Source organism: Brettanomyces bruxellensis, chromosome 9 (genome assembly GCF_011074885.1).
Source record: "Brettanomyces bruxellensis chromosome 9, complete sequence".
In the NCBI taxonomy this organism is placed as follows: domain Eukaryota; kingdom Fungi; phylum Ascomycota; class Pichiomycetes; order Pichiales; family Pichiaceae; genus Brettanomyces; species Brettanomyces bruxellensis.
The window spans coordinates 1,105,329-1,117,362 of record NC_054690.1 but is presented as its reverse complement, the minus strand read 5'-3'; the positions used below and the strand labels follow the sequence as shown (position 1 = coordinate 1,117,362).

The window sequence follows — 12,034 nt, the reverse complement described above, 5'->3', positions numbered from 1 at the left end:
TAAGGTTCTTTTTCATTTAACCAAGGAGTTGTAAGATTGTGCTTTTTTTACTAACAACAATGTTGATGCTACAGCTCTCATGGTTATGGGTCATTGTGACATTGGTTGGCTCCTATTTGTTGGTAGGCAGGTACATTGATTATAGAGAGCAGCCAAAATATCTAAGTGTTATTCTTGTGATATCATTGGCGCTGCCTTTATCTTTAATATTCCTTCTGCCAATTGACTTATTAAGTACATTTTCTGACAAACATTCCATCGACGAATTTAAATCCTCACCTTTTTATCTTGAACGCCCCATAGTTAATGCTCTTTGGAGAATAAACTACTGGCTTACGTTTTTCCTAACTTGGGTTTTACTTCCACTATTGCAATATTGGTTTGACTCGGGCTATTACAAGCTCAAAGACAGATTCAATGAGTCCATAAGAAACTTAATTCGATTCCAGCTGCTAATGCTTTCTTGCTGTGTCATTGGGTTTGGCTATATTATGTTTTACCACAGGTCATGGCTTAACGCCACTTTCCTCAAAGGTTTAGTTATCACAATCAGTCATATCTACTCTCTTACTCTAGCACTTTGGTTAATGGCACATGGCTTAATACAACTTCCGAGACAGACATGGGAGAATGCTGGAGACTACAATGCCATGCTTTACAGTCTTTATCAACGGGTTCCATATTTAAAGGAAAAAATGGAAGATTCAAAATTTGAACTCCAAGATGTTTTGGCCAAGATCTTGAGTATGGCATCCATAGATATCCCATTCGACTACAGAGATTGGTGTATTCAGCTAGAGAAAGATATTCCGTTTGAATTTAGGCCTGAAAATCAACGTTACTCGTATTATGCAAATACGGAGGAGCCTATTACAGCTCAAGATATTAATAGATCGACATTGCACAACCTAACTTTCCGTCTGCAACGCGCAAAATGGTCATATAAACACAATTTGGTGGCTTTTCAACAAGTTGTACACAAAATAATGAAGTTGGACACAGCAATGGAATCTGAGAATGAACAGATTTCTGATCCTACTTCATTTCGGGGAACAACACTTTTCGTCGCTACGAAAGCATGGTCTATCATTTTAGGAGCATTGGCCATTATCATAATAGAAAGTGAACTGTTTCATGGATTCAATATCTCGATAATAAACATTGTGGTTAGGAAAGTGACTGATTCTCCAGAAAATACGTCATTGGTGGCAGTATTAGCTTCTTGCGTTCCATTCCTTACTTTTATGGTTTTTTCGGCATTGGCCTCGCTTTTCAAAATCAAAATCTTTGATATATATCATGTGATATCAGATCAAGGATCAGATCCTGTTTCTACGACGTTTTTTATTAGCTATGCTTGCAGATTGACGATTCCACTTTCTTACAACTTCCTCATGCTTCTTGATACTGATTTTGCAAGGGCTTCATCATTCCAGGAGTTCCTTGGAAACTCAATTAAGCTTATCTCGCTTGGTAAAATTTTGAACGATATTCTCCCTCGTCTTATTGTGATACCAATATGTCTTTCTCTTTTCCATGTATGGGACAAGATAAAAACCAAAATGAAAGGAAACTTACTCTTTGACTATTTGTTCGACGAATTTGACTTTTACGAAGATGAGGATGAAGAAGAGCCAGATGGAGATACAGATAACTCAACAGGGCATTCTTCACGAATAAGAAATGGAAGTATTCGTGAAGCGAAGCAGATTGTTCAAGAATATATTCGGAACTCACGCGACTTGGAAAATAGTCAATATCCAGGAATGCCTCAAAGTGACTTCAATACTAATATCATTAGCCCAGAACCATTACAGAATGCTTTCCATTGGATCAAGAATGTGGCTAATCACGTCTATTCAAGGCTTAGACCAAGACAAAGCAATAATTACAGTTCTATCGCTAATAATGTACAGACTGATGACAGCAGACGCATCTCATTGGATACGGAGGATTCAGAATCTGCTTCCTCATCATTATTGATCTAATGATAATAAATTTAACTAGGATAATAAATATATATGTTGCATGATATTTGACTGTAGTCTTCCGCTGGCTTGGGCAGGCTTTATTATTGGTTGGCTTAAAGTGAATTCAAATGAGGAATAGGAATAGTTGTCAAAAAAAAAATAAAAACGGGGGAGAAAAAATAACAATGAACTTGCCTTACAATAGGATTAAAACGTAAACCCCGCATGCGTGACGGCCGCCTGATCAAATCTCATCGTTGGATTATTTAATTCTGAGCAAAATAAATTTCCAAGAAATTTGACTTATGGTAGTGATTGATATGACTTTATTGTTTGCCGAACAATCTTGATGTGTCTGGCAATAGATGTGATAACATGTACAGATCGATCGGTACTACAAAAGCAGGGCTGGTATGGCATGCAACAAGATGCTTATCGCAGCGTGTAGAGATTAAATCGCTGAATTCATCTTCACCCATAGCGTTTAACGTGAATATAATGAAGGCTCCTTCAAACTTTGGATATGCGTCTTCCCGAGTAAATCGGCCATATAATGAAGATCGGTATCAGGCCGGAATTTTGGACATGGATCTCAACATAAAGAAGGTGGGTGACGAAACTTCGAATTCGGTGGATGCTTATTTAAATGGGAGAATCAACAAACTAACCGAACCAGCATACACAAACAACTATCTACATCAAAAAGTTTTTAATTATAGTGTATTTGATGGACATGGAGGTGGAGAATGCAGCGAGTATTTAAAGAGTCATTTGCTTGAAAGCGTTGAAAGGCTCCAAATCACTGAGGAGACAATCGATTTTCTAATGCAGTTTTACAGAAAGAAGATTGGTGGATACTGGAAAAGATGGTATCGGAGAGAAAATCAGCAACTCCTGAATGCGATGGGGCTTGGAAGAGTGCTTAAAGAGAACGAGTCTAAGGAACTGCTGCTAAAGTCCAGAAAACTGCATGATAGCAAGACAAAACTATGGCAACTTCCCGAATTTGCAAGCCAGGTCACACCGTATGATTTTTTCAAGCTTCGTGTGTTTTTAAGCTTCCTCTATGTTGATTATCAATTTCTCACGTACGAGAACATGTTCAACCATACTGAAGAGTATAAAGTTCAACATATTCAAGGATACCAGAACTCAATGACCGGCCAGGAGCAGGTAAAAATGATCAATTCTGGCTCAACCTGCACTTCGGCGTTTATTTATTGCGTGGACAAGGATAATAATGATCCGGACGGCTACTACTTTCATGATAATGTTCTCTCACGACTTTTAGTGGCCCAAGTTGGAGACACGCGTGCAATTCTCTGTGATAAGAATGGTGTTGCACATGCTTTGACTAGAGATCATCATCCGTCCAATCCGACCGAAAGTAGGAGATTGACAAAGTTTTCGGCCAATTTGATCATGACTGATTCGTTCGGCGAAGAGAGATATTTAAATTTGGCCAACACTCGTTCTTTTGGTGATATTTCTGCAAAGGATGTTGGCGTTTCCGCAGAACCCGAGTTCTTTGACTACTTAATAGGGGATCCAGCCAAAATGGAGAAGTACATTCAGACGCATGGGGATCATCTCAAAAAAGTCGGTGTCAAGTGGTTTGGAGGTGACGAATGCTTTTTAGCGTTAGTTTCAGATGGTGTCACAAACTGTATGACTGATCAGGAGGTTGTAGATGTGATTACGTCAACAACTGATGCTAGAGGTACTCCTAAGGAGGCAGCAACACAAGTTGATCACTTTGTTGAAGATGTTGGAGGTGATGATAATGCAACATGTTGCATTGTTAGGTTGAATGGATGGGGAAAGTGGCCTAAAATCGACAGAACCAAGGAGCTTAGAGAAGATAGATTAGGTAACGTATTACGTAGAACATGAGCCAAGACATTCGGCACGACATTGTTTACTTTAGTTATAATAAGATATTTATCATAATATTATTATATGCTTATGTACAGGAAATATGGATGGGGTGCAAGCAAAGATGTGACAATCTAGGCAGAAGTTAAATATGAAATATGCATTACCGATAGACGATCATTTGTTTTTCGTTTGAGTGTAGCTGAATCTCTTTCGTGTGTGTGCAAATTCACCCAATTTCGATCCAACCATGTTTTCCGTCACCTCAAACTGCACATAATCCTTTCCATTATGCACTTGGAACTTTAGTCCCACAAACTGCGGAAGAATTGTACAAGCCCTAGCGTTTGTTCTTATTGGTGTTCCGCTTTTCTTGGCTTGAGAAATGGGTAGAGGAACAACATATGGACCTTTCCATGAGGATCTCGCCAGCCGAAGTAATGTAGCTCTCATTCTAAGGTTTGTTTGAGCAACTTGTTTTTCAAGAAATAATAGCCAACTAATTGATACAATGCTTTCTTCTTACTTAGTTTATATGGTTAATGGTACTGCAGGCACCAAAGGAGACCGCAGAAATTTGAGTGCTCCAAATTTCCTTCAACAAAAAAAAAAATTAAATAAGGAAATTTATTATGACGTCGATCGATGCAAGCGACGAATTTAAGCTTTTTAACCTCCAAGCGTCATTACACATTTGGTTAGTAATCAAATAACCGTTCAACAGAATTCCATCAGATTTCTTCATTCGAAAATTCCGACAAAACAAATTTCCGCTTTGCTCCAACTTCTTTTCCAAGTATCTCGTGGCGGTGAATTGAAAGTGAATTGGACTTTAGCTTTCCCAGTTATTTCTAATTGCTTTCTGTGTGATGTTCCACTTAGCAGAGAGTTTATATAACTCGTGGACGTCAAAAGAGGGTACGTCAACACTTGTCTAATGGTGGTTATAATGCCCTTTGTACTACGTTTACGGAAATTATTTACTAACCCAGTACTAACATTTTATCTAGAATATTCAATTTTATTGTTGGGAGTCGACAATGCAGGTAAAACGACCCTACTTGAGGAGGTGAAGTCCCTGTATATACCTAATTACAAAAAGCTTCCAAAAAGCCGAATACTGCCGACAATGGGCCAGAACATTGCAACAGTAAAGGTTGATGGTGTGTATTTGAAAATTTGGGATGTCGGATCACAATCTTCTTTACGAGTGTTATGGAATGAATATTACAATAAAGCGCACGCGATCATCCTTGTTGTGGATTCATGCGATAACGATAGATTACAGAGATGCATAACAGGAATGAAAGAAATTAACGCAAATAATCAAGCTGAAGGACTACCTATATTGATGCTAGCAAATAAACAAGACTTGAAATCACCAGATAAAATGGAGTTGGCAAATCTCAAGCAACTTTTCAATCCTGTTGCCGAAAATTTAAATGCACAGGACTCTAGAGTTTTGCCCGTGAGTGCAGTTACCGGGGAAGGTGTGAAAGAAGCAATCGGATGGATTCAGGCTAGAGTTACACGTAACAAACTTAATCGGAAGCCCAACTATAGGAAACACAGGCGTAAGAGGTAATAGTCATTGCTGGATTTTGAAAGGAATACTTTTAGAGGAGAAGAAACACAACTATATTTTGATTTTGGAAAAGAGCCGTTAAGCGTCCTAGGCCCTAGTAGTTGATTCAATTCGTGTCGTTCATTTAATTTTACACTACGCATTTTTCTAGCCTTTTGATCTAATACACAGCCATTAGTCTTGCTGGGAGGAAAACACGATCTTTTTCGCCTTCCCAAGAAGTCTTATTTTGCAGCAACTGCTATTAGTCCGAGGTCGTAGCATGGTATTGTAGTTTAGTATTGATATCCAAGCCTGCTCGTATTATATATCGTGGAAAAATTCGGGAAGACAAAAAATAAAGAAAATGAAAAATTAAAAATTAAAAAATGGCGGGGAGACGTGGGGAATGAAAGAAACTTGGCGGAGATTTTCTTGCATCAAGGAACTACACATCATTTTCTAATCCTACAGCTCACCATCCAACTAAACCGTTTTTCTTTTCACTAATTAGTGTTTGATACAAACATAATCATTACAAAAAAAAAGCAATGTTCAGTTTGATTGGCCGCACAATCAGAGTACAGTCTCGCAGAGGGATAACGTTTCAGAAGCTTTTATCACCGCAAATCCGATCTCTTTTCATTCAAACACAAGAAACTCCAAATGAGAATGCTCTGAAGTTTATTCCAAGTGGGGCAGTGCTTCTCCCATCACCAAAGGCACCAACTGTTGAAGTTGATGGAATAAAGGATGCTCTTGAGAAATCGGAGCTGGCCTTTAAGTTGCTCAGTCTCAATAATAGATGCATTTCTCAGTGCTGTTGGGTTACAACTTTTTGACAGTTGTGAAAAAGACAGATGGTGAGATGAAAGATAACAAGAAGGTTCCTGACTGGTCGGTTCTTAAGCCGCAGATATTTTCTATAATGACCGAGCACTTAACTATGGGACGACCTGTTTTGACGGATAAGTATTATGATTACATAGCTGGAAAAATGGCCGACCAGAATCGTAAAGAAGAGGAGGAAAGAGATGCCGAGGAACTGGAGGAGGAAGATGAAGAAATTGATCCGAACGATGAGGTCGTAGAGCTTGTAAAAGAGATGCTTGTGACGAGAATCCAACCTGCAATTCAGGAAGATGGTGGAGATATCAAATTTCTGAAATGGGACGGAGAAACCGGAACAGTTTATTTGAGGCTTATTGGAGCCTGCAAATCGTGCTCGAGCAGTGAAATAACTTTGAAAAATGGAATAGAGGAGATGCTCAAATATTACATCGATGAAGTGAAGAGTGTTGAACAAGTGGACGAAGAAGCACTTTCTGAGGATAGTGATCCATCACAGGAGTTTGCCGAACAGCCAAAGAATTTTAAGAATGCGAAGCTGGACGATGTTCCCCCATCACTATAGTTGACTGATGTATCTTTTTGTCGATTTGCTCATCATGTTTTTAGGTCTGAGAAAGAAATGTCGACAATTATATATATATATACATACCTTTTGCACACTGGATCAGGCTTTGCAATTAAATTTACTTTTCTAATGTAATTTGTCCCAACGAAGTACTTTTTTTTTATTAGTGTTGCTGTACATTGGTCTGTCCATCCAGGTTTGACTGGACCGAAAATATAGAACAAAAACAAAGCAATTAAGAGAAAAGATGAAACAAGCACGTCCAATGGCTTATTTTTACAGTAGTGTTTCTTTAAGAATTCCAGAAGGCCCAACTCTGGATTCGTCTATACCACATCATAAGCGAATCCCAGACAATTGCCCTATTATGTACAAGTTTCATCAGGTTCACAGTGATGTCCAACCGCGAGAGTGAAGTTTGAAAAAGGCCAATTAGAACCAAAAACCTCCATTACAATGGTTTGAAGATCGCTAACAGCATTCTTTTATTTTCACCAAACTGTATGCACTCATCCTTTACCGCCTTTCAGTGTTTCCTGCTGGAATAAATGCTGGTGCATCATACATCTGAGGGTACGAATAGTAGTAAAATGAGCCATACGGAACAAATGGAGGTGGAAATGCCTGCGCATCAACATTTTCCCCATCATCAGACACTTCTGATGCACTACCACTTTCATCATCATAGTTGTCATGCTTGTTATCATCGTTATGGTCGTCGCTTTCAGAATTAGAGCCAGCATCATCAGTCTCTTTGTCGGTTTTGGCCTTATAGTCTTTAGTGACAGGAGAAACCATAATTGGCATTGGAGGAGAGAAAAATGGTAATGCAGCCTGAGGGGACTCATAGAATCTTGATGAAGCTTTCTCGTCAGAAATCTTTCCATCCGGAATAGTATAAGAAGGGTATCCGTAACTAGGAGGAATTTGATAATTGAAATACCTGTAAAAGTTCTCTAGGTTATTCTGGTTGTAGTGACGAAGTCTTCCTCTTTCAAACTTGTTTTCCTTCCTTTGCGCAAAGGAAATGTTTAGAATATGTGTTGAGTCAAGCTTATAGCCATTCATTGCCACCAATGCTTTGGAGGCATAAACAGGCTTCTGGAAGCAAACAAAACCGAAACCTTTTGATTTTCCAACTAGACTCTCAGGATCTTTGCCCTTGGCATCACGTGAGCCTATTGGTTGATCCATCTTCCCGCTCTTGTTGTTTCTTTGATACGTGATTACCTTGGCAGAGACTATAGGACCAAATGAGGAAAAGAGCTTCTCCAGATCAGCGTCAGTGAATTCCAAGGGTAGATGTGTGATATATAGATTGGAGTCTTGATAATCTGGCCCTGCTATTGGAAGACCAGCCGCTGAAGACAGCATATTTGAATCAGATGACATGAAATAGTTTGCGGAAGACTTCCTTCTTGTCTTCGTCCTTTTTGAATTGGAATCGCCGTTCTTTTTCTTTTCCGAACCGTCCTCTCCCAATTTCACTTCATTCTCAGTCTCAGATTCCTCGTCAACAGTATTATCTTTCTTTATTCCGTTGGTGGATAATGAATCCATTTCTTCTTTTTTGTAATCAGTAGCAACAGAGGCACCATCTGCAACAGAAGACTGCGGAGCAGCAACTATATGTCCAACTGCTTCGGTAGGAACAAAAGCTTGATCAGGAATCATGGAAGCCTGAGGTGGAGACAGAGGAGCAGTAATTGGCACATATCCAATAGGACCATAATGGTATGCCTCTTCGGAGTAAATTGATCTTTCTCTCTTTCTCTCTGCTCGAGAAATTTCAATTTTGTAACCTTCCTGGAGCTCGAAGTTGTTCATTTCTTGCTCAGCCTGGACAGCATCTTTGTGGTATCTGAAATTGATAAAACCATAGCCTTTATTTTCCTCACCGTTCTCACCGTGTGGAAGAAAGACGGAATCGATTGTTCCAAATTTGTTGAACAACGATGAAAGATCTTCCTTTGAATACTTTGGTGGAATGTTCTTTACATACAAGTTCGAATAGTTGTGTCTCCTGATTTCCATGTCTTTCAAGCGGTCGGTCTTGGAAACATGGTGATTGACGAAAAGATTATTTCCGGCGACGCTCTGTCCGTTTAAGCCTTTAATTGCCCTATCAGCCTGCATTCTGTTTGCCAGATTCACAAATCCGTAACCCTTGGAAAAGCCATAATCGTCATATATAACTTTACACGATTGCACCTCACCATAAGGGTGGAATATCTTGTATAGATCTTCTGAGCGAGTTGTTGGTAGCAGACCCCTGATGTAAAGATTACCAGGAAGCTGAAGATTCAACTTATATTCGGAATCGATGGTTTCTAATTCGAATGGTCTATCTTGCTCACCATCTTTCAGAGAGGTCAAATATTTCACAAAATCATCCATGAGATCTTTTCTCTCAGCAAACTTAATAAAGCAGAAATATGTTTCGTTTCGGGTGGTCCGTATTAAAGAGAAGAAAGATGGGGATAGTTGATTTTGTTCCTGAAATCGAAGAAGATGCTCGTCCAGTTCGGGACTAGGGTTCTTTATTCTTAAAGTGTATGAATATGTTTCTTCTTGACTTCCAGAATTTTCAGCTTTCAAATCATCCAACGTACTTGGCGCTGATACCAAATCAGAGTTCGAATCCGGCGTTTCGGGTTCAATTAAGGTTGGCATTCTTTAAATATGCTGAAACCTATTAGCAGAAATGAAAAAAAAAACTCTATATCCTTATCCTGTGACTAAGTACTTTCTAACAACAGCCAGAAGGCGGACAAATGACTTCGTGGAAATTCAGCTTTTATTGCAAATAGACGATACGGGCAGAAAAGGGGGAAATGCCGGTTTTATAATGATCCTGATCTCCCTCTTGTGCAACACACTTTCTGAATGGAAAAAGCTGGAAAGATACTTGTAAGCGATGGAAGGTTCGTCGACAAATGCTTGATCAAACGACAAGTGAAAGGATCGAGTACTGAAAGATGTAAAGATCTGTAAAGATTATGAAGCTGTTTAGAGCAATTGTTAGGAAACATACAAAGACGGTGAAAATAAAGCGGAAATAAAATACTGAAGAATAGGGAGAGCAGATAATATAGGATGTGGAGGTTATAAAGTCAAGGCGGGTGCATACATAGAGTGAAGTGCAACGATGTTATTGGTGAGATACGGACTTGACCCAGGATGGACTAAGGGAGAAAGTAATTGGGAGAAGACAATGCCCATGAAATTCGGTGGAACAATGTCGGATGGTTTGACCAATCGTTCCTATTATATTCTGTGAATTCAATTATTAATTTTTTCTAGTGCACTTCTGCAATTGTTAGATATTTATACGGTTCAGGCGTTTTTAGCTTGCTTTGATTGGCAATTAACTTTTGATCCGACGCCAAATAAATAAATTCTCTCCACAACCAATTTTTGCACATAATCCTGAAATCCGATTTTTCTTTTTTCAGATTGTGATTTGTCTGTCTACTGTACTGCTAAATTTTGCTCTAGTTAATTGTTATTATTTTTGTTTGTTTGTTACTAAAGGTACGGGGAATGATTATTTGCCAGTTAAAGCCAAAAAACGCTCTTGTATAGACGGTCCTTCTCTTGTTTCACATTTCTCCGGATTTTTTTTTTTTTTACACTTTAAATTCTTCGTTCCGGCATCTTTCCCGGGAAAGTCGGTGCCTCTCACTGGCCAGTTTTCGTTCCTTCGGCTAATTAAGAAATCTTTCCGAATCTCATCGAATAAGGGGAGCAACGATCGTAAACTTCACGAATTTCCTTTCTTATTGCTTTTAAGAAATCGGGTTTCTTTGTACAGAGTAGGAACCCTTACTGGAACCTGTTGTACCGAAAAAAAAAGATGAGTAAAACTTAGAATTTAAAGCTCAAAATATTGTTAGAAATCCAGGTAGATAAAAAGCTGGAACTTTTTCCATTTTCCCCCACATAATTTTGGTACGTCGATTAATTAGGTAAAAAAAAAAGGCGGTACCAGAACGTTGAACAGAATTGTACCAATTGTCAAATTCAAACTAGCGACAGTCATGCAATTTTCTTATTGATTGTTTTAATGGGGAGTCCGAGCAGTAGGCACACTATTGATATGTAAGCACTTTATTTTATTTTTTCTGCTGTATAGAAATTGTCTTTTTTTTTGTTTCTTAAATAAACGTTGGAAATTACTCCAGTCCGAACACATATTTCTTCACCATTAAAATCATTGAAAATGGATCCCTTAAGATGAAATGTGGACGATTGTTACTGCTTAAATTAGAATTGATAGAAATTTCAACATCTTGATATTCCCATTATCCAAAGTAATCGCTTATTCATCGGATATAGAAATGAGTGACAAAATCGGACCGCCAATAATACATAAAGAAACTTGATGAATAAGAGCAATTGCATAAAATAATAATAAGAGCAGATATGCTTGCCGCTTTCTGCCTGAAAAATAAATAAAAAATACGATTTCCAGTCTATCTGCAGCTATTTTTGCCATCACATAAAGGAGTGAGTAGTTGTATCCTAAGGAAATTCGGAAATAAGGTGGCTGAAGAAAGAGAATAGTGATGTTATTAACAAGAATACTGAAGAAGTTGATTTGCTTGGTACCTTTTTGTTTTGATTTTTCTCCTCTGTGCCCTGTATTTAGGTTAGATCAACTACGAGCATAAGGATTTGCTCTATTCAAGGTTTTTTGCACGTAATCTGTGCTATCCCAATTCATAGTATCTATAAACCTGACCTTTTTTCTTCCCACTTAGGCTCTTACAGCTTCCATTTTTTATTTTCCTAAAACACTGATAATGCTCTTTTAAAGATAGAAAATAAAAATACTTTGTCAGTGCCGAACTATACATTTGTTGAAACACTTTAATTCCTCTATGCACTTTTACGCTAATACTGAACTCGTTTCAGTGGCTTCGATTGCACACGGACGCGCCAATCGACTTGTTTGTTACCTGTCACCAAACGCGAAAAGAAAGAAAGGAAAAAGCGCGAAGAAAAAGTAAACATGGAAACAATCGGAAGAGGAACTGTAAATACAAAAAAAAAATATTGATCATAATTTACAAGGTAATATAACCGTAGCATGAGGTATAGAATTAACAAATAATGATAATAGAGCCTTTAATTAGAGTACAGAAGAAATATGAAGAAAGAGCCTACTCCAAGGAATAGACATGAACGGTAAAATAATAAGGAAAA

At 38.3% G+C, this 12,034-nt stretch overlaps 3 protein-coding genes across 3 annotated transcripts; 2 read left to right on the top strand and 1 right to left on the bottom strand.

Annotated features, from left to right (window-relative positions):
• Positions 1-59: 59 nt before the first annotated feature.
• On the top strand, positions 60-1,988 carry BRETT_002356 (uncharacterized protein; the record flags this gene model as incomplete). Its single annotated transcript, XM_041280886.1, has 1 exon — positions 60-1,988. The coding sequence occupies one exon, from the start codon at positions 60-62 to the stop codon at positions 1,986-1,988; it is 1,929 nt and encodes a 642-aa protein (XP_041138677.1).
• A 357-nt stretch (positions 1,989-2,345) lies between these two features.
• Positions 2,346-6,823, top strand: BRETT_002355 (uncharacterized protein; the record flags this gene model as incomplete). Its single annotated transcript, XM_041280885.1, has 4 exons — positions 2,346-3,840; positions 4,880-5,419; positions 5,959-6,201; positions 6,228-6,823. 4 exons carry the CDS (start codon positions 2,346-2,348, stop codon positions 6,821-6,823), a joined length of 2,874 nt encoding a protein of 957 aa, XP_041138676.1.
• Positions 6,824-7,342: 519 nt separating this feature from the next.
• BRETT_002354 (uncharacterized protein) lies at positions 7,343-9,499 on the bottom strand (the record flags this gene model as incomplete). Its single annotated transcript, XM_041280884.1, has 1 exon — positions 7,343-9,499. One exon carries the CDS (start codon positions 9,497-9,499, stop codon positions 7,343-7,345), a length of 2,157 nt encoding a protein of 718 aa, XP_041138675.1.
• Between the last annotated feature and the right edge of the window lie 2,535 nt (positions 9,500-12,034).